Source organism: Leishmania braziliensis, chromosome 16 (genome assembly GCF_000002845.2).
Source record: "Leishmania braziliensis MHOM/BR/75/M2904 complete genome, chromosome 16".
Lineage (NCBI taxonomy): Eukaryota > Euglenozoa > Kinetoplastea > Trypanosomatida > Trypanosomatidae > Leishmania > Leishmania braziliensis.
The window spans coordinates 249,972-271,833 of record NC_009308.2 but is presented as its reverse complement, the minus strand read 5'-3'; the positions used below and the strand labels follow the sequence as shown (position 1 = coordinate 271,833).

Sequence of the window (21,862 nt, the reverse complement as noted above, 5' to 3'; positions counted from 1 at the left end):
TGTCGGTGTGTAGCGAGGACGCGGTTGCCACACAGACTCATAAGCTGAGGCGGAGTTCTCCTAAGCTAGCTCCACTTCCCCCCACAACCTCGCCTCCACAGACACAGTCACCACACCAACTGTGCATGTTGGTGTGTACGATGGTGTGAGTCTTCGGCCCTATTCGATATCCACCTATCCCCCTACTCATACGCACACAGCGGCCACAGCGCTCATCGCAGTCCTTGAAGAGATGCTGCTCCTGCTGCTCTCTTTCTTTGAGATTCCTCCTCAATGTTTCGCTCACCACCGTGTGCCAAATTTCCTTATCACTCCCCTCTTTACTTTGCCTTACTTGCTCTCCCCCTCAGCACGATAACACGTACGTACAAACCACCCAGCACCCTCACTCCCCAAACTCCACGAAGGGAAACGCACAGGAGAAGAAGCGTGCATTCGAGGTGCACCTACGCCGAGCGCATATCCATACTTCTCGTTCTTCCCCCCTTCTCCCTGCCTTGCTGCTCTCTCTCTCTCTCTGTTCTCTACCTCTCCCCACCACCCTCCTCCCCTCTGTTGCTGTTATCCACCTGCTCTATCTTCTTCCTCTTTTTCGTCTTGCCCCTTTTTCATATTTCAGCATTTTCTCTTCCTCGGGTTTAAATTCTGTACGCCTGTGTGTCTCACACCTCTCCCTACATCTTCTTCCTCATTTGTCGTTGCCATCCCCCCCCCCCCCCCCCCCAAATAAACACACACGCATACGTAGAGAGGGGTTGCACTGACTACTGCGTTGTGGTATCGAGCGCTGGCCAGCCAGGAGCCGCAGCACAGGAGACGACAACCACCACCACCACCAAGCAGAGGATCTGTATTTTTGTTCATCCTTATTCGAAGTTCCAGCACCCAGGCGCGGGAGTGCGGCGGGGACCAATACGCGCCTGTGTAGCTGCTGCCTCGTGGGCACACCCACCCTCTAGTTTAGTGTGGGCTTCTCTCAAAGCATCACCGTTTTCCTATTTTTATTCTCATTCATCTCCGTCCACCACCTCCTCCCATCCCTCTCCAGCCAGTTTCTGCGCCTGTGTGCCTTCCTTGGTCCCCACCCGTGGGCGTCGGTGCGTGTGTGCAGTACACCTTCTCCACCCCATCGGTGCTACTCATCTATTTTGCCTTAATCGCAGCTTGAAAAAAAGCAAAAACAATACGCACCCAACGCAACAGACACACGCCCACGCTTATCATGGCGCAGTCCGCTCTCTACCCCTCGGAGCATCGCACTCTACGGGTACTCGAACTCGCCTGCCCCGACTCTGACGCAGACTTGCGCGAGAACTGCGCTTACCTTGTATCGCAGCGTCGCATGACGATCGACGAAGCAATCGACTATGTGAAGGGCGAGGAGGTAAAGGGCAAGAACTCCGCCGCCACATTGATGACTACCACGGCACCGTCGCGCGCAAGAGTGACAACAACAGGTGCAACGCGAGGCACAGTGGCAGTGCCAGTCGTAGCGCCGGAAGCCTCCTTACGCAGCTCGTCAAGGTCAAACCGACCACCGCCGGCCTGTCCACGCCCGCGTGCGTGTGAGCGCGAGAGCAGCGAGGCGGGCGACGACAACGTCTGGGGTGCTTATCCTCACGGGTACCGGCCAGCAAGCACGCAGCCTTCGACGACCACGGAAAGCACAACGGCAGCGACATGCGCGGTGCCTGCATCGGTGAGATCAGCGGCAGCACCGCCAATGCCGGCGGACACGCCTGACGAGATTCGCACGTCGGCTCACCGTACGACACGCCAGCAGTACCCCCAGAGGGTATCAGCTCTGACGGTGACGCCGCCTGTGGGAGAGACGAGCCCCCAATCGCTGCTGAAAGGGCAGGGAGAACGCTGTATCTCGGATGGCACCGCTGGCACTGTGACCGCGCCAGGAGCGGACGCATCGCCCTTACGTAGCCTAGGGCGACTGGGCCAGAGCGACAGTGAGCCGCAAGTCCTTCGCGAGGCTTCCGTTCCCATAGTCGAGGACGCGGAGCGGGTTAATGGATCGAGCGCGCCACTTGCGTCGAGGCCGGGGCGGGATGCGTACAAGGGTGGCGCGACGACAGCTAAAGCCTCTCCTGCGTCTCTTCCTCAGAGACGGCCGCTGCCACCCTGGTCCTCGGTGCTGCTTTCTTCAGCCTACCCCGGTCGCAACGAGGGCGAAGCAGACGATGACGCAGCGCTCAAGGCGGCGGGACAGAGAGATGCAGAGGATGGGGGTTACTGCAACACCGAGCCGCTGCTATCGGAGCTGAAGCAGGCCACGGAGGAGGAGCGTGCCGCCTTCGAGTCACAGCAAGCTGACATGATGTACTACTGGTACCGTGAGGAAACCTCCATGTTTGACCACTGCCTCTCACGCTACGGGCCAGGGCAGGTGCTGTTCTTCACGACGAGCATGACCGGCGAGCGCGCGGTGCGTGATCATTGCCGGCTTATGCAGAACTTGCTCTTCATCAAGCTCATCCCACACCACACGATTGACATCGCCGATAGCGAGTTCTTTCAGCGGCGTGTGCGACGCCTCTGCTCAGATGCCACCGGGACGCACCACATGCCAGGGATGCCGCTTCTTTTCGTGGACACGACGCTGATCGGCGACCTCGTCACGGTGCAGGAACTGGAGGACTGTGGTGAACTGGATGCAAAGATGATCGAGGCTGGCTGCCGGGTGTTGCGGCGGCGCGTCCTCGACGCGTATGGACGCAGGCGAGCCGGTCTCGTGGCTGTGCCGCTGATGCTGCCCGTGAATAAGAGGCCTGCTGCAATGAGTGTTGACCCCGGGAGGCCTTCTTCTACTGCCCCTGTCGGCGTTTCGAGACCCAACGTAACGTTAGGCCGTTGCGCCGTCGCCGGTGGAGGGAAACTATAACGGGCCCACTGCTTCGGGACCGAATCCACGGTGGCAACGCATGCTACCACCTCCTCCACCCATGTCTTCGAGGCGCATCTGCACCGACAGCGGCGGCAGCGCGGATGCCGTGCCATACCACTCAACTCCCTCCGCGGCGAGCACATCGGCTTTCATCAGCAGTGGCTCCCGAACCCATCACAGCGTCGAGGACACGAGCGACGACCAGCTGAGCCACAGGGCACCGGCGCCTGCAAGGATCCCAGCATACTCGTCAGGTGCTCGCAAATTGAGTCGTTCGCCTGCCACACCGCTGGTAGTTCTTAATTCGACGACATCTCTAACCACAATGAGGCAGGCCGACACGCAAACGCGAAGCCTCGAGCACACCTATGACGCACCATGGACCGGCTACACCCGCGAAGCGCCGCAGTTGCGAGCAAGAGAGCCGGCGTTGGCGACTGCAGCGCTGAGTACAGGCACTAGCGAGCAGCATTGTCTTTCCGCAAGCTAGGGTGTCAGCGCTTCGGTAGCAGCTGTGCCGCGCTCATCCTCATTGTTCTCAAGAGATCACCTCTACGTCAGTGGCAACGGGCGCGGTCGTTTATCGAAAATGGCAGCGACGCTGCCGAGGAACGCAAACGCCAGCAACCGCTGTCGGTACAAGAGGCCATGACACCCCGCGTACACGTCGACACGAGCTTGGCGATACGAGTGTGTGTGTGTGTGTGTGATGGCTGTGCAGCTTCACCTCCTTGCGAGGCTACGCGCGCGTTTTTATTTTTTTGTTCCCTTTAAGTATTTTTCCTCTGTTTTCTCGCGCGCTCGCTCGCTCTCTTCTTCATTTCCCTCCTTCAGTGTTGATGCTGCCACCCCTCCCTTCTCTTCCCTCCCTCCTTCTGTCCCTCCTCTTCCTCCTCCTCCTCCCCCCATTTTCGCTGAGAAGCCCCCGACATAAATGCCACCACGCCTTCCTATGCTCTCTCTCACTCCTTAACCTGCTCCCTGTCTCCCAGTACCCATTGATGTTTCCTACTTCGTTGTTAGTGTAGCAGTCACACCTAGAGAGAGAGAGGGAGAGGGAAGGAGAGACGGAGAGAGAGAAGTGGCCAGTGCCTTGCGGCCATACGCGCTGGCAAGGAGGGGGGGAGCGAGCTAAGAAGTGGCCAGTCGCGCCGTCAAAAGTGCATCCAGTAGAAGACACACAGGGCGAGCGAACTGAGATGTACAGATGCACCCGCACATGCACATCTCATCCCCCTCTTTCTCTTCGTCACCTCTCTGCCCCCCTTTCTGCCTCTTACTTTGAATTCTACTCTGTGAGCCGATCAGCTGACTCGATCTCGTCACCTCTCTTTCTCTCTGATGTGTATATGTGCGTTTGCGTATCGCTGTGCGTGGCTGCGTTCGCCTTCTTGTCTCTCCTCTTCGCCTTGTCCCCCTCCTATTTGTTGTCCTTAGGGTTCTCTCGTCTCTCTTGCGCTGGACGAGATCACGCCTCTACGTCCCCCCCTCCCCCTCCCTTTCTCCCTCTACGTGTGAGCGCTGCCTCCTCCTCCTCTCCCTGTGCATTTGGCTTCTCTCACTTTCGTATTTCTCCACTGCTGATTTTTTGTTGTTCGTGCGACAGCTGATTGTGCGTTTGCGTGTACGTGTGCGGGGAGAGGTAATGTCATGTATGCGCGCGTCTCGCGCGCGCTCTCTCTCTGAGTGTGTGGGTGATCGCGTGTGGGCGTGGTGTTTGGGCTCTCTCGTCCTCCTTTATGCGTGCGTGTAGTTCGTTTCTCCTTCAAGCAGGTTTAGCACGCGTATGCACGTCCCTCCCCCCCCTCCCCCCACACACATACACACACGCATCCACACAGACACGCGCGCCTCATTTTTGTTCTTCCTTTCCCTTAGCGGGTAAAGGTAGAGCGAGTCAGATGGGACACACAGGAGAGAGAGGGAGAGAGAGAGAGACAGAGGAGGCGGTGGAGGGAGGGCGGCGTCAAGGCACAGATTTCTCTTCTTCGTTTCCTCCCTTTCTCCTTCGCTCTCTCTCTCTCCTCTCTCGCCAGCACAGCAACAGAATAAGGCGTTATGAACACACGCACAGTGGCCATTGTGAAGTGAAATCGAACTCCCACGCTGGTGGGGGTACGGGGAAGAGTGGCAATGGGCGCCGGCTAAGAGAGAAGGACAGCTGCAGATGACTGGGAGTGCAGGGCACCGCACATGCTCACAAACGCACGGAATAACTTGAGGAGAGGTTAAGTAGCCTGCTGCGTTCATCTGCAGTCCATCAGTCCTCCCTCTACATCTGCTGGCGCGTGTGTCTTCCCCAAAGCGCACATTTTCTTCGCTTCTACCGAATCACTTAACTTCCCTTCGCATTGCCAAGCGACGCATATGACTCGCTCGCTCGCTGCTTCCACGGGTGCTAGTCCTCTCCTTCACTCCCCTCCTCTCCTCCCCTCCTTGTTGCCCTGCTTCCCCTCTATCTTTTTTTTCCCTTCTCGTTGGCCCTTTGCTGTTTCGCCGGCTCCTACGCTCCTCTGCGCGTCGCCGTTGGCTCCTTCGCCTCACGTCATACACGTCTGCGCGCGCAACTGCCGCGTCCGCCACCCGCCGCCGTGCACGTCATTTTGTCGCCTTGTGCTTTCGTGTTTTGCGTCACTTCACCCTTGACAGTCCCACATTTTTGCTATTCACCCCTCTCCCTCCTCCCACGCACACATCCACACTCACATAAGTGCAGCCGCGAACGAAATAAAACGACACCATGCCGACTCAACTCGAGCAACTCCGCGAGATGACGACTGTCGTTGCTGATACGGCAAACTTCGCCCTCCTGGCGCAGTTTCAGCCGCAGGATGCGACGACGAACCCGTCACTCGTGCTGGCCGGCTCGCAGCTACCCGAATATGAGCACCTCATGACGGAGGCTATCGAGTACGCCAAGGCCAACCTCGGCATGCATGCGAACCACTACACGAGCAAGAACAAGGAGGAGAACGTGGTGGCGCTTGCCGTCGATAAGTTGACAGTCAGCTTTGGCCTTGAGATATTGAAGGTTGTGCCGGGCCGCGTGAGTACCGAGGTGGACGCGAGGCTGTCCTTCGATAAGGACATGATGATGGAAAAGGCTCGCCTCCTTATTCAGATGTACGAGGCAGCTGGTGTCGACCGTAGCCGCATCTACATCAAACTGGCCTCCACCTGGGAGGGTATCCAGGCCGCTCGCGAGCTGGAGAAGGAGGGGATCTGCTGCAACTTAACGCTGCTCTTCTCTTTCGCCCAGGCGGTGGCGTGCGCACAAGCGAACGTCTCCCTCATCTCGCCGTTTGTCGGCCGCATTCTCGATTGGTACAAGCGGGCGGATCCCGCCAAGGCGGACTGCTTTGTTGGCGAGGCCGACCCCGGCGTTATCTCCGTCACTAAGATCTACAACTACTACAAGCAGCACGGCTACAAGACCATCGTTATGGGCGCCTCCTTCCGCAACGTCGAGGAGATCCTGGCGCTGGCCGGCTGCGACAAGCTGACCATCTCCCCCATGCTACTGGAGAAGCTGGCAGCCTGTAACGACAAAGTCCACCGCAGGCTCGACCCCTCCAATGTGGCGGAGAAGATGGAGAAGCTGCCGGAACTTTCGAGAGAAAGTTTCCTCTTCCTGCACAACGAGAACCCTATGGCGGTCGAGAAGCTCGCCGAGGGCATCCGCAACTTTCATCAGGACACAGAGAAACTGAGGAGGGCCATCTATGGGAGGTTGTAAGCCAACAAACCCCCCCCCCCCCCTGGGCTCTTATACACGTGTCAATGCTGACATAGCGCGGCTGGAGAGGGATGTGAGTCTCGAGATCGGACAAGGTCACGTGACGTGCACCCGCTCTTGCGCTGTACCCCTCAAAGTGTTGCACTGCACTGGACGCCCACGGATTTTCCTGCTTCTCCCCCTCCCTTACAGAGGGGAGAAGGAGACGGTGCAAGTGACGTTGCACGTGCTTACTCCCCTTATACACTAGTTCGTCACGACATCGACGCCCCTATAGCTTGCCTAGGACGTCAAGCAGATGCTGGCTTGCACCGAGTCCAGGTGCCCACAGACATTCATAGCGGAGAGAGACGTACGCAGATGGCCGCACTATGCCGCAACCACTCAACGCCGCGACCTCGCCGGTCGAGCACCCCGCTGCAGGCTGGAGGCACGCCTACACGAGACGAGGATGCTGTTCACGTGAGCATCCTCCAACACAGGTGCACATCTACGCCGAGGGGGAGAGGGGGGAGTAACACGGTGCCCTCCGCTTGCGTGTGCAGGCGCCTTGTCGTGCTTTCCCCCCTTTTTTTCTCAACCACATATTCGTCCCTGATGGCGGGGCACACCTCAGCACGTGGGATTCCAGGGCCCAGGACCCCACGCTCTGCATATGGGGATGCCGCGCCCCTCCCATTCCCCAACCCTGCCAATGCCGAACCACTTCTGACGGTGACAGGGCCAAGCACCCATAACACAGGGAGGCCAGAGCGATGCATCGCTACGGATGTCGGCGGCCAGGTCCTGGATGGCGCTGCCTCGCGGAGCGAGCTGTGACGGTGAGCACGTGTGTGCCACCCATGTGCTACGCAGGGTGTCGACATGACTCGAGCGTGTCTCACTCAGGCCTCGCTGTTTACTGTTGTGGGGAGCCTGAGCCACCCCGAGGGATGCGCCAGGTGGCGACCGGCACAGTGGGCGCGACTGTAAGGAGACCTGCGGAGCGGGGGTGGGCAAAGCTTTGAGTCAGAGGCCGTGCGCAGAGGACTGAGTCGGTGCAGTGCTGTGGCGCGCGCATCTAGGGCCGCCTCGACCCGCACGATGTGTCTGTGGCAGGCCTGGACTACCGAGGAGCTTGGCCTCCTGTTCTCTGGGAGGGAATGGACATGCTGCAAACATGAAGGAAACGACGTGTGCACGCCTTCAGATTTTTTTTCGAGCTGAGTGATGGCTGCCTGTGAGGTCGCACTCGCTGCCCTCTGTGCGCGCAATGGGAAGGGTCCGGTGTGTTGCCGTGGTCCTGCTGTCTCTTTACCACCTCCGGCTCCTCCCTGCCCCCCCCGCTCTCGCCCTGACGGTATCTATGTGCATGTGTGTGCTGCCCCTTGGCGTCTCGTGTTTCGCTTGCTCAGCCAAGACATTCTTTACCCCTTTTTTTTTTCTCTTTGATTTTCTCTTGCTTCTGGTGCTCCCCACGAGCGCCTGGGGTGTGTGGAAGTATTGCGTACTACTGTGGGAGGGGGGGGGGAGAGAGAGGGCATGCAGGCCATGGAGGCGCCGTACACAGCACAGTCACGTGTGCGTGTATGCGGGTGTCGATCGATGTGCAGAAAATGAGGCATATCCACGCCCCTCACTGCACACACACACCCCCACGCGCGCGTCATCTCCTTCACCCTTCCCACCCCCAGACCGTTCCCTATTACATTTTGCGTGGCGTCTCCTCTTGTCTCTGTGCTGACGGCAGCGCGTGTGTGGATGGGGTAGTGAATTCTCCTTCTTTCACCTATACACACGCACGCCAACCTATTCTGACGTACTCATCCTTCACCCCTCTTTCCTCTTTCTCCCCCCTTCTTCGTGCGTACTCGGTCGATTGGCCGGCCCGCAGATGCCATCCGTGCCGTCGCGCCAAGGGGGGAGGGAGGGACCTAACTGTAAGAGAGACGATGGGCTGTGTTGGAGGGCCAGGGCCCCGAGTGCACCAGGCAGAGGCTGTGCCCACGTCCAGAGACACCGAGGACGCCCATCAAGGAGATGCCTTTGGCTGGGCGCGTATGCCCCCCTCAGTTCTCCCCCCTCTTTCCCCCTCTCTTTATCTCTTGTGGGCCGCGGTGGTGCAGCGACGCGCAAGCAGCACGTCGAGGTGCTCACTGCTGGCGCCACTCGGCACTACTTCTGCCGCTAATGGGTGTCGTGTGCCCTCTTTTTCTACCCTTTCTTTCCGCTACTCGTCGCCCATGCCCCCTCCCTCTCTCCCCTCTCTCCCCCCACTACCGCCATACACACACGAGAGAGAGAAGCGGCATTAGCAGATCCCCACTCTTCCACCATCGCCATCAAGAGGCCGAGCATGTTTCGTGGACACTGGATCGTGGCCGACATGGACGGCACCCTCACCCCCACCCCGACTCGAGCACATGGCAAGTACCTGACCCTGTCGCACTGCATGCAGACTGGACTGGGTTGTGGCGCTCACTACAAGAGCTGCTTGCCGTGGCTTCGGCTCTTCCTCGAGCTTGGTGGCAATCTCTGCGTCGTGTCCACGGCTGGCAAGCGCATGTGGTCGCAGCTGTACCCCGATCTAGCGCCAGCGCTGTTTCGGTTGAGGGCTGCAGCCACTGCTGCCGGTGCAGCTGCGGCTGGTGGTAATGACGCTCCTTCTGGTCCCTCTCCGCCCATAGGCTCTTTGGATGCGCCAGGGACTCTGTACCTATGCGGCTTCACTGGGGCGGCGCTCTTTCGCAGCCGTCCATGGGAGGCTGTGTGGTCTGACATGGACCGATTGCACCCCCACTGGCGCGTGCCCTCGGCACCCCACCCCTCACGCTTTGATGAGGACGAGAGACTGCAGAAAGGCGAGACTGCCGTAGCTGTGGCAGAGGTACCACCATCGGGGGTGGCGCTGGAGGAGTGGACAGAGTACCGCGAGCAAGGCGTCACGCCGGGTACAGCAGATTCGCAGGCCACGTCGAGCGGCGCCGTCAGTAGGGTAGCGACGATAGACGCTGCAACGTGCATGCTCGCCATGGACGAAGGCCGCCAAGCTCTCGTCCGCTTCTTCGAGCACTCCTCGTACGTCTGCGGCCACGATGCGGCGCGTGCGAAGGACTTCTTCGCTGCCTGCCTGAGCACCAAATATCACAGTGTCTTTGCGGACCTCCTGCACCAACTCTTGGCCGAGGCGCACGTGACTACTCGCCGTGGAGGTGATGGCGCATCCGGCGCTCACACAGGTACGCCTCATGTCTGCTTTGCAGCGTCGAAAGTGCTCAGTTCCGCTGCTCTCACCAAGCACGGCTTCTTTCTCCGGGAGACCGGCGACGCTCTTGTGGACGTGCAATCTGTGCCACGAGCAGACGGCACAGTGGCTGACGACGCCGCTGTGGCGCAGGTGATTGTGATGGGCATTCCCATGCGTTTTTCGAACCACGTCTTTCCAGCGACGGATTCTTCACCGTTCAATAGCTCCCCTGCAACCTCTCGCGACTGGCACTGCTGCCCTCAGTGCGCGGCGGCAGGTGCGGGGGCCCGCCAACGCCTCGAGGCTGCCGGGCTGGAGCTGAAGAGTCAACCAAACAGCGTGTGCCTACATCGCCGCGGCGTAGACAAGGCGACGTGTGTGCGATGGCTGCTAGCACAACACGAGCGGCATCAGCTTCTGTTTAAGCTGTCGCAAGCGCTTGCTTTCGGTGATATGCCGGAATCGGTCGATGCTCCTCTGACAGCTTTTCCCCCTATGCAGTTCATCTCCCTCTCTCCCCAAGACGACGCTGCAGCACGTCTGGCCAACATCGAGCGAGCTGCTGTTGCTGGGTCGACTTCGGCGGACGAAACTGGAGGCCAGGGGGAGCGGCAGCAACAGCCGCCGCCGTCGGGCTACCTCAGCGACGGCGCACACTACATGTTTCACGTTGGGGGCGAGGAGGAAGGCACAGGGCTCTTTTTGGAAGAACTGTTGGTGAGCTGCACAAGCGAGCAGCAGCAGAGTGCAGCGTCCTCGTCGACAGCAGCAGCAGATGCGACCCGTATGGCTAACTGGTTCACTGCCGATCGCGTGGCCGTCTGCGCGACCCGTGCGCGCCGCCGAATGGAGGAGGAGCTCCTTCGGCGGCGGCGACAGCAGCAGGAACGCAGCACCGCAAGAGCCCAGGGGACGACTCATCCTACCGTTTGAGAGGTGGCGTGTATGTGTGTGTGTGCCCGTATCTCAGCTCTCCTTGACCGTGTCGTCGAGGCGCATCTCGCCGCTATTGTGCGGTGTGCGTACTGTCCTGCAGAACACCTGCGAAGACTACCCCAACGCGCCCCGCGTACGCACTGGCGAATTATCGTCTTCTGAAGAGATGTGCGGAGAGAGCAAAGAAAGTCCCTCGTCTGCCTCGCCCGTCCCCTCTCCTTTCGTGTATGTCATCTCTAGACGAGCGCGCGTCTCTTCTGAGAGGAACGCGGCATGCGTGGGCGGTTACTCTTCCTGTAAGAGGGGAGCTGCTTATTCTCTCTTCTCTCTCCTGAGGAGTGGGAGAAGGAGGGCGCGGTGGATGTAGGCACCTGTGTTGACGCTGCTACACACACTAAGTGCCCACGATGGACGGCATTCACTACATCTAATCTCATTTTCTCCGTCTCCTCATCCTTCCCTTTATTTCTTCTCTGTTCTATCGAACAGCACCTCCACCGACTCTGCAACCTTCGTTCGTCACCTTCTTCCTCTTCGTGCGTGTCCGCGTCTGTGTGTGTGTGTGTGTGCGTGTCTTCGTGGTGAAAGGGCGTCTCATCCACATCTCCGCCCGCTCTCTCCACCCCCCTTTCCTCTTGCATCGGTTGATGACCCAGTCGCTGCGGCACCCTCCCCCCCCCCCCCCCCCCCCACACACACACACACGGGCACTTAGGCATACCTGCTATAGAGCAACGGCCCTACGATGCTCGGGCAGAGACCTCATGGTGCTCAACTGGCCCATCGCATGAGAAATCATGGGGTTTGCTTGACGCATGACCTCGTTACTTCGTTCAGGCGCACCTGTGCTGCGTGTCTGTGCGGTAGCACTAGCACGGTGGTGATTGTGTGTCGCTACGTATCAACAGAGGCCTTGTCTGCTGTGCTGTCCCCATCTCCATCGTCATGCACGCCGGCGTCCACGTCGAAGTTGTCGCCGTCGCAGCCACTGTCCACGTTGCGACCGCCACGCGTTGCATCTCCTCCGCCGCTTTCTCTCTTGTCTTGGGCTGTGGACGGCTCAGGCCATACTCATCACCGTTGTCGGCGCCGCTTGTCCATGATGGAGCGCATTCCACTCGTGTGCGAGACGATTCGAGCCACTGCGCCGGATGTCGTTGCTCTCCAAGACTCCACCCCAGAGCTCGCGGAGGCGCTCATCAAGACTCCCCACGAGGGCACCGTAGCGACTTCGTCAACTCCGGCACCGGAAAGGCGTTTTCACATCTACTGCGCTGAGCTAGCCCGTAAGCTGCAACGGCAACAGCCAAGTAGCGCTTTGCCGCCTTTATCAGCATCAGCTGCACCAGTCGCACCTCCAACCACTGAAGCACAACGGAGTGCAAGCTCCCATGAGCAGCCGTCGCAGACCATGGACGCGCCTGCACCTGTGGCTAGCTCCCCGGCGGCCCCAACTGCCCCGTCACTCTCGTGCCGCTACCGTCTTGTCGGACGTGCTCGAAACGGCCGCTGCGGTGAAGTGCAGCTCTTCATCAAGGAGGATTCTGTTTGGGCTGCTCAGCTGCTTCCTGGCATGGGTGCCGGCCTCACGGTGGAGTTGTGCAGCCGCACCCCTGCCGCTCTGCCTCCGCGTTCTTCGACAAGTGATGCCCCCACCTTGGACACCTCCTCATCGGAGAGTGGCGCCGCAGCGAGCTCGGCAGCGAAGCAGGGCAGTGACGAACCAGGCGGCAGCGGGACTGACTTACCGTGTCACCGCTGCGTGCTCACTACCGTCGACCTCTCATACCGGGGCAAGAGTCTCGGCACCAAAACCGAGGGGCTGCTGGCTGACGCTGCGGTCAGCGCCGAGGGCAGCCCTTTTACGCTCCAAACTCAGCAGCCATCGTCTCTGTCTGCCGCCAAGCGACACGGACGGGCGCCAGGTCAGCTGGACCCACACCGTGCCATGGCGCTTGACTGGGTGTATCACCACGTGCGGCCCGACGTGGTGGTCGGCAACCTCTTCACCGGCGCACGCGAGCACGTCCCCGGCTTCGAGGACGTGTGGGTGCGGGCAGGGTCGCCAGCGGGGCAGGAGCGGACGACAAACACGTGTGCGCGGCACCGAGTTGATCACGCGACGAACTATTTCTACTTTCGGCCCTCTCGCAACGTGGCGTCGCCGGAGGCGATGGAGGGCCTCATGCGGATGAAGGAGGCCGAAGCAACGGCCAGCAAGTCTCTATCATCGCCTCCAACTCAACCTCCAACAACTGAAGGCGCTTTGAAGAATGCGGCTTCTGCAGGGCCGACGAGTGGCCAGACCACGGGGGTGACAAGCACGACCGTTGTTGCAGTCGCTGCGGACGCTCCAGTCGGCACCCCGATCCCGCTCGCCGCTTCTCGGGACCGTGCGACGGGCTCGTGGCAACTGCGCTCTTCTTCTGCGCGGGGAGGGACGTTTGTTGAGGGTGCTGAGCACCGGGTTGGCGGTGCGGCTTCTTCTTCGGGGGCGGAGCACCATCGCGTGGCAGAGGTCAGTGGCGACGATGTTTGCACGTCGGGTGACCTCACCGCAGGGATGCCAGAGGTCTCGGGGCGGTTTCAGCGCTGCCTGCTGCGTGGCTGGGTGCGCCGTGGCCCAGCCTCGCGAAGCGGGCATCTCTCCGCCCACCCTTTTCTGCGGCAGTATCCCTACTGTCGTGTTGTGGTACTGCGGCCCACAGTGGAGGTGGAGCTGTCGGCAGTCGAGCAGGCCTGGCATGCACGGTATATCACAGCTCAGTACAGTAAGCAGAGGCCTACCACGCTAACACCGTCAGCGACTGCTGAGACACCTGGAGGCGATATCGAGAGCAAGTCGGGAGAAGCTGGACCAGAGGTGACCAATGTATCCCAGGCAACCCGAACCGGGGAGGCGTCGCCATCGCCGTCGCATCAGGCACGGGTGAACTCTCGCGTGCGCTGCTCCGTGTCGGACCAGTACCCACTACTCACTCTACTGTCATGAAGGGGTCTTGGCTTCGCCGCGGGTGATTCTCTTGCGCCATGGCAAGGTGTGTGTGTGGGGGTTTTGTTAATTAGGAAGAGTGAGGGCTTCGGTCTGCTCTGCTCTGCTCAGCGCTGGAGGGGCGCCCGCAACACCACTCGCTACAAGGCGCGGATCAAAGCACAGCTTTCCTTCAAAAAAGGCCCCCCCCCCCTTCACCCCCTCTCCCTTTCTGTCCAAGTCCGTTACGCACTGGACGGCGGTCGTGCCTACTCACACACACACACGGTTGAGCTTCCCCCTCCCCCCCTCCAGGGAGGAGGTGGTAGGCGATGGAAAAGAGCGGCGGCGCGGTCTCGCAAGGGTTGTAAAGCTGTCTTCGCACATACGCATATCACAGGCACATAAGACTCAACTCACGGCGCTATTAGGCAGAAGGAAAAGAGTGCCGAGCACTGAACCCTTCCACACCTGTTGAGGGCAAGGTGGGGGGGGGCGATGGGGCGGCAGGTGAGCTCGTTGCATGGACGTGCATGCGTGTTCAGCTGCAGTGTTGGCGCGTGCTTGCTCAATCATGTCTCCAGCTAAGGCAGGGTTCTGCATCTGACCTTCTTCCACCGTGTTCTCGGTCTCTCCTCTCCGCATCGTGTCACTTGTGCACTTGATGTCGTGGTGACTTTGACTCAACCGTCATCTCTGCTCTGCTTTCTTTGTTCCCCTCCCCGGTCTCTCCCTCTATCGTGCCCACGTTGGTGGTAAAGTCGCCGCCGCCATCCCTCTCCCAAAACGCCTCCCCTTCTGCCCCCCCCCCCCCCTTCCCTGCCTGCCTGCCTGGTCACCTCCGCGCGTGCGCGAGGGAGAACGAAAGGCAACGGTCACCACACACGAACACACCGTAGTAATAGTAGTGGAGGAGGTGGGGGAGGAACTCGTTCTACCTTGGTTGGTTGGTTCTCGTTATTGTTTGGTGTCGTGTGTAGCAGTCGGTGTGCTGTGTTGGCTAGCCATACGCATCCTTCTTCCTCCCTCCATACACCCTCTCTCTTGGCGACAGAGACGAGGGACGCAATCGCCGCGTACACCTCTCCACATCCGACCCCCTTTATATTCTATCGACAGTGGTGGTGGTGGTGGGGGGGGAGGGGGAGACGGTAGGGGGGAGGGGTATGATAGATACATTTGAGTGGCTTAATTCACGCATTCCTACTTCTGAATTCTCTAATCGACGGACCCACACGCGCGCTCACTTTTGGCTCATTTGAATCCCAACTTTATTTAACTCAGAGAGACGTGAGTCGACGTCGATGGTGGCGGCTGGCGTGGCTCTCCTCTTCCTCCCCTCTCCACCCCACCCCTGAGACCAAAGTCCACTAATTTGATCGGCGAGTGTCTTTTACTCTCTTGTCTCACACATTTTGCCTTTCTCCGATACCTCCACACTTGCACGTGCGCCTGCTTGACCACCCCCCTCCTCCTCCTCCTCCTCTTGTTGTTTCGATCGACTGCCGCTACTTTGGCTGCACCGGCGCTCTTCGCCGCGCTGCCCCCCCCCCCCCCCCCCCCCTCACCACTTCCCCGTTGCCTTCGCGTGTTTTGCATTTTGCCACTTCCCTTCCTCTTCGTGATCACCCCAAAAGGGACAGTCACATTCATGAGTGCTTGCATGGCGAAGACGGCGTCTGCTGTCCAGCTTGGTGCGAGTGATCTCTGGGCGTCGGAGGTGCTACAGGGATGTGCTCGTGTTCACTACACCCCTCGGCAAGAGCTGCTGGGGATGCTGGCGCCACCGTCAACCTTTACTGCCGGCAGCCCCATTTCCATGGAGTCGGTTGCCGGGGCAGCAGTGGAGGATGGTCGTACAGTGATCAATGTTGACGCGGAGGACAGCATGGGCAGAGACACCTGTGCCGCCTCTGCCAACTCGTTGGGAGAAGAAGGGTCTTATCAGTCGTCTCTACACCCCAACGAACGCACCGCGCTCTCCGAGGAGATGCGGGCACTGCGCACTGCCCTGCCACCTGCACTGCTACGCAAGGCGTACCGCCTGCAGACGCCATGCATGACGAAGCACACGGCCAAGAATGATCGTCTGCTGAACTGCACCGCGTCGCCGCAGTGCATGGTGGGGCTCCAGCTTCTCGGCAGCGACGCAGCGACGCGCGAGGACTGCTTGAGAGCAATAATGGGAGACGGCCCGTACGTGGTGCCACTGCCTACGGTGAAGGGCAGCAGTGTAATCGCGGCAAGTGGCGACGTCGCGTCGTCGTCCGCCTCGTCGGCGCGCGAGCACGGCACGGTACGAGCCACAAAGAGCACTTGCGAACACTTAGCAGAGGCTTCACAGAGCGCGACGGCCGCTGACGATGCAGCCGAGCGCACTGTGATGAGCGACCCAACCTTCCCTTGCTTGTGGCGTGGCGTGCGCAACTTGATGAACACATGTTACTTCAGCTCCGTGCTGCAGCTCATCTTTAGCATTGCTCCGGTGCGCCGAGCGATTCTTGATGACGCCGTAGGGCACGATCGTCACTGCGTAGCGGTGACAGATGCCCAGGGTGGCGCTGGTGTTAGCCAGCTGGCCGAGTCGGGGCTCAGGGAGCTCTTTGCACTAATGGCCTTCAGTCGCGAAGGTGTTGGCGCAGACCCGAAATCATTCGCCACGTACCTTTCCCTTGATGTGAAGGTGCAGCAGGATGCGCAGGAGTTCTTCACGCTGCTGCTGGATTGGCTGCGGTGCCATTGTGGTGCAATGGTGAGGGCCGCCGTCACCAGCACCTTCTCCGGAACGCTCCTCTACGACCGGCAGTGTGGCGCGTGCGGCCGGTCCGCCAAGCGAGCCGAGCCGTTCTTGTATCTCTCGCTGCCTGTTTGCTCTACCCTAGAGGACTCCCTGTCAGAGTTCTCGAAGCCGGAGGCGGTGGATGGCTTCGTGTGCGAGAAGTGCGGCCAAACGGCGGTGGCGACTTCTCTACAGTACATGCGCACCCTACCTGATGTGCTTGTGATCCACTGGAACCGCTTTGAGTTCGACCTGCACACGCTGCAGCGACACAAAGTGACCACCACCGCCTCCTTTCCGCTTCAGCTCGACATGGAGACGTACATGCGACAGTGGCATGAGCAGAAGTGGAGCAATACATCTGCAGCCGCTGGTGGTGACGGCGCGGCTCCAGAGCAGAGCGAGAGCCATCATATGTACGAGCTGCGCGGTGTCGTGAACCATCTTGGCGACACCGCTGTATCTGGCCACTACACCTACCACGGAAAGGTCTCCAGCGCCTCGGCGGAACCGGGCAGCAGTAGCGGTGGTAGAAGCAGCTCGTGGCTGAACTTCAACGACGCAGAGGTTTCGAGGCTGAACCGCTACCAAGGGCAGCGCGGCACGTCGCCAGACGCTTACCTGCTCGTGTATCACCGCATCCCCACTCCATCATCTCCAAGCTCTGCGTCGGTGTCGGCCTCCCCCTGCCCGGGCAAGCCGCTGCAGCCGCAGCCTGTCGCTGCCATTCCGTCCACCAGCGTCGCCCCCATCCCGGCAGAGTACCCCGTGTACTTGCGCCAGTACGTTGATCGCGTGAATGGTGAGTGCGTCGCCAAGCGCCACCACTGGACGGGGCAGCGTGCGCAGGTGGCGGCGCTCTTCGACTTGTGGGCCGCCGCTGCGAAGGCCGTGTTCGTGAACCCCACGAGCACCACGAGCACCACGAGCCCCCCGGCATGGCTGTCAACCGCAGCGGCACCACCGTCCCTCTACGTGCTTCCCACCCTTTGGCTGCAGCACTTTGGCCGCTTCTTCTTGCCTGCCTACGTGGACGCGGCGGCGCTCGGCAGCGGTCCCGAGTCGCAGCTGAAGCGCAACCGGAAGGACTCGGACGCTGCCACAGGTTCTACCGGCGATGATACCAACTCTGCGCTTGCGAGCAGTGCTGCTGGTGTTGGTACGAAGCTGATTGCTGTTGGGTGCGAGGAGGGCGCCTCGGTCAGTGGCACCAGTGTTGCAGTGGAGAGGGCTGTGGCGACGGCCACGGTCGGCTTCCTCCGCCACGGCCACATGCAGACTGTTGAAGAGGTTTATCAGCAGGTGCGCCAGTACTCGTTGCTGCAAGCGTTGTCCTCGGTAACCTGTGCACACGGCTATGTGTTACCGTGGGCATCGTACAAGGTTGTCTCGGCATCTGCGTATGCCAAGCTAACCTATTTTCTCGGCGTCTGCGGCTCACCCTTGACAGTAGCGGCAAGCAACGACAGCTCTGCATCGTCCTCCACACTGGGCGCGTCGATGGCGGCTCGTCTGCGCGAGTCGCTGGCTAACGGCGGCTCCGCCTGCGACACTCAGCCGAGTTGCGCCTTCACGGACGCCAGCATGTGCCCGCTTTGTGTCGCCGCCATGGCCGCTGGAGTGCAGACGCTCGCATCGCGCGCTGCGGAGGATGAGGAGGCGGAGCTCAGCCTTACCTGCGCCTGGGAAGAGTCGGAGCAGTGGAAGAGCCACGGGGCAGGCGGGAAAAACGACGAGGTCAGCAGCAGTACCGGGCCCGAGGCCGCTGCACTAACTGCTGGTACGCAGAGCACACGGCAGCCTGAGGATGCAGAGGAGAAGGCCGATGAGCAACAGCAGCGTGTGTTCGTCAGCAAGACCATCGTCGAGGTGTGGGCTTCGTTCTACGCGAGCCAGCTTGGCTGGGGCCGCGTGCGGCAGTCCGAGGGCTACACGGGTGTGCTGGTGATGCGCGAGGCACGGGTGGCACCGCCGCCGTTGCCGGCGGCAACGGCGACCGCCTCCGCCTCTTCCGCCTTTTCTTCAGCGTCTTCTATGGTGCCCGAGACAGTCTCTACATCTCTTGCGAACGCTGGCGGCCCGTTTAGCCTGGCCCCCCTTAACGTCAGCCGTGGCGACTGGGACCTGTCGGTTCAGTTGCTTTGCCCTCACGGTGCCGTGCGCTCTGATCAACACGTCGTGGCCATCCCGAACTCCTTGCGGCGCTACTGGGTGCACCGCTTTGTGGAGTTGCTCACGGTGGCGCATCGCTCTGGCGTCCTGCGCACGTCGAGCCCGCACTGGAGCGTAAACGAAGACAACATTGAACACTTCTTACTTCCCCTCATCCCTGCCTCGGAAACGAGCACGACGTGTCGCGAGTGCATGCAGTCGAGCGTGCAGCATCTCACCTCGCGCCACGAGAAGCGCATGAGGAGGATGGAGGAGCGCAAGCGCTACCCGTCTCTGTGGCTTGCTGGCGCAATGACCTCTCCCGCCGGGGTCGAGCAGCTGCTGCTCGCCACCGGGGCGGAGAGCGAGGAGCAGCTACTCGCTGCACAGCACCCGAATCGGCTTTTCTTCAAACACCACGGCGAGCGCGAGTACCGTGAGTACGTGAAGAAGTGGTCCGAGTCGCATCAGCAGCGAGTGGCCCACCAGTCCAGCGAGGTGCAGAGACTGCGCACGGTGCTGGCGAAGAGGCAGCAACGCGACGCCGCCTGGAACGCGCGCGTGACGATACGGCGCTGCAGACGCAGCCGTGATGATGGCCGAGGCGCTGGAGAAGCAGCGAACCCCCCTTCCTCTCCTACGACAGTGTCGCCACCGGAAATGGCAACTACAGCAGCGGCCGCGCCAGATCCGCAGTCGCTTGAGAGCCGCTTGTCTCATGCTGAGGAGACGCTGAAGAAGCTGATGGCGCAGGCGGTGCCAGACTGCACCGTTGCGTATGGCTGTGTGCCGACGTGGTGGGTGGCGCGCTGGTACGCGGCGATGCAGAGCGAGGACAGCCAGTCCGGCACTAACAAAGAGGGCGGGGACGCGTATGGCGAGGCCTTGCTGGCGCTGCCGCGCATCTCCTTCGAAAAGCTCAAGTGTGAGCACTGCGCGAGCCTGCTGGAGGTGTCGTGGCTGAACCCGTCTGATTGCTTCTGGCAGGGGACGCGGGCGAAGCGGGCCGAGTTGCTCTGGAACGATGTGCAGGTGGAGCGGGCCGGTGCGTCGTCCGCGACATCGCCGCCGACGGGCCACTCGGCAGCAGAGCACCGCAGTCAATGCTGGCTACCGCCCATGGTGATATTACCGATGGAGGAGTATGTTGCGCTGTTGACGCAGTACGGCGAACCGGGCATGCTGGAGCGTTCGACAACGTCGACCGGCGGCAGCGCGGGTGCATTCACTGCCGAGGCGGCATTGGGCGGTGCTGAGCCTCGCCCGGAGGTGACGGACGTGGACGTCGAGGCGACGGCGGATGTGGCCTCTTCTGAGGCTGCGAAGGAGCCAAGGGATCCCTCCGCCTCCTCGACAGGGAACTTCAAGGCTGCGTCTCCGTCGACGCCGCCGCCCGCGGCGGTTCCGATGACGAGGGCACGCGGGCCGACTGTTCCCGTCGCGGACGCCGTCATTCAGGTGCGCTTTTACAACGGCGTGCGCCAACTGGTGCCTCCTACGTGTGCCCAGTGCTGCGCGACGATGCTAGCCAACTTTGACGTTCACTGCGAGTCCTTCGTGAATGGCTCGTTGCAGCTGAACATACACGTGAGGAAGAGTCGCAAGAATTACTACGACGCGGTGAGCGTGTTGACCTCGGCCTCGGTGCAGCACACCGGCGGTAGCACTGTGAAGGCTGCGGAGGGTGTCAGCAGCATCGTCGCGACCAAAACCGATGTGATCCCTTCGGGGATCCACTATTACACGACGCTGGGGCAACTCAAGGTCTACATCAGTGCGCACCTGCGCGAGAAGCACGGATATCTTGTTCCCGCCGAGGTGCTGCAGATTGGGCGCGGAAAGAACAAGCCCTTGAAGCGGCGCTCACCGCCACCGCACACCACGGAGGGGAGTGCGCAGCTCGACGACGCCACGCTTCAGGAGCTAGGCATCCGTGACGGCGAGACGCTCTCCGTGCAGTCTGTCGACATCATCGCGCAGACGTGCGCCACGACAGAGGCGATCGACGAGGAGTGGGAGGCAATTCCACCGGAGCTGCTGCAAGCCGACGCTCGCGGTGGCGCATCTGCCGCGTCGGCCGTCCGTGAGCACACGGTGGCTTTCCGTGAGACACGACTCCAGGGAGGCCATGGCGGGTCCATCCCCGCAGCATCCCACGCTGTCAGCGCGGCTGCCGTCGGTGTCTTTGGTGCGGTGCCTACCGTCGGCGTTGCAAGCCCCATGGAGGAGCAGGGTGTGACATGCTGTGTGTGCACCTTCCTTAATGCTCCTGATATGGTGATGTGCGAGATGTGCGAGGCCCCGTTGCCGCGTGTGTAGAGTCCCGAGGTACACCGCGACAGCAGCTGAAGGAGTTGGTGCTGACAGGAAGCGTCATGGGGAAGCGACTCAGTGCGTATGCGTGTGTGTGTGTGTGTGTGTGTGTGTGTGACTGCGTCTGTTGTTGGTGGACTTACGTGCCCAAGACAGCAACCGGAGCAGCAGTATGAGACTAAGCAGGCGCAGTGCAGCAGCAAAGAAATCGTAGGATGCACAGCAACGTGCCCAGGCAGACGCAGGGAGCGCACTGGCCGCATCGAGGGTGCGTGTCGTGCAGTCGTTCTCTTTCCCTCTCTATCGCGCATTGGCGTTCAGCTCCGCCGAGCATCCATCGAACGGGGTGGAGGTGACGCGCGCGTGTGTGTGTGGGCGTGCCCTCACCGCAGCTGAAAAGCGGCGGGGTTGGGATGGACAACTCATCACTGCTCAGCCAAAGTCGCATCTTTTTGATGGTCAGATGCCCAGTGGGCACGAGTGAAATGAAAGCGAGCGTCCCCCTTTGCGCCCTCACTTCCCTCACTCGTGTTGTGGCTGATGTCTGTCTTCATCTTCTCTTCGGCTGCTGCGCTGTGCATCTGTACTTGGGCGGCGGTGGTATTGACAATGCAATTTCTGCCCTCTTCTGCTGTGAGCGCGCCTGTGTGTAGGAGGAGGGAATTGCGGTGGGCTTGCCTTCCGAACCTCCTCTACCTCCTCCTTAAACGTCTTGGGCGGTGCGCATGCACGCTTCTGCCCCACCGCTTGACCACAACACGTTTACACGCCTATTGCATAGCGAGCCCTAAGCAACCCGGAGAACGGCGTACCGCTCGACAGCGCGTTACGCACCCGCCCAGCGACGCATAGTT

At 60.8% G+C, this 21,862-nt stretch overlaps 5 protein-coding genes across 5 annotated transcripts; all 5 read left to right on the top strand.

Annotated features, from left to right (window-relative positions):
• Nucleotides 1–1,222: 1,222 nt before the first annotated feature.
• Nucleotides 1,223–2,893, top strand: LBRM_16_0760 (conserved hypothetical protein; the record flags this gene model as incomplete). The annotated part of the gene is made up of 1 exon (XM_001563628.1): nt 1,223–2,893. One exon carries the CDS (start codon nt 1,223–1,225, stop codon nt 2,891–2,893), a length of 1,671 nt encoding a protein of 556 aa, XP_001563678.1.
• Nucleotides 2,894–5,636: 2,743 nt separating this feature from the next.
• LBRM_16_0750 (putative transaldolase) lies at nt 5,637–6,632 on the top strand (the record flags this gene model as incomplete). The annotated part of the gene is made up of 1 exon (XM_001563627.1): nt 5,637–6,632. The coding sequence occupies one exon, from the start codon at nt 5,637–5,639 to the stop codon at nt 6,630–6,632; it is 996 nt and encodes a 331-aa protein (XP_001563677.1).
• A 2,335-nt stretch (nt 6,633–8,967) lies between these two features.
• LBRM_16_0740 (hypothetical protein, unknown function) lies at nt 8,968–10,791 on the top strand (the record flags this gene model as incomplete). Its single annotated transcript, XM_001563626.1, has 1 exon — nt 8,968–10,791. The coding sequence occupies one exon, from the start codon at nt 8,968–8,970 to the stop codon at nt 10,789–10,791; it is 1,824 nt and encodes a 607-aa protein (XP_001563676.1).
• A 748-nt stretch (nt 10,792–11,539) lies between these two features.
• LBRM_16_0730 (conserved hypothetical protein) lies at nt 11,540–13,786 on the top strand (the record flags this gene model as incomplete). Its single annotated transcript, XM_001563625.1, has 1 exon — nt 11,540–13,786. The coding sequence occupies one exon, from the start codon at nt 11,540–11,542 to the stop codon at nt 13,784–13,786; it is 2,247 nt and encodes a 748-aa protein (XP_001563675.1).
• Nucleotides 13,787–15,755: 1,969 nt separating this feature from the next.
• LBRM_16_0720 (putative ubiquitin hydrolase) lies at nt 15,756–21,014 on the top strand (the record flags this gene model as incomplete). Its single annotated transcript, XM_001563624.1, has 1 exon — nt 15,756–21,014. One exon carries the CDS (start codon nt 15,756–15,758, stop codon nt 21,012–21,014), a length of 5,259 nt encoding a protein of 1,752 aa, XP_001563674.1.
• Between the last annotated feature and the right edge of the window lie 848 nt (nt 21,015–21,862).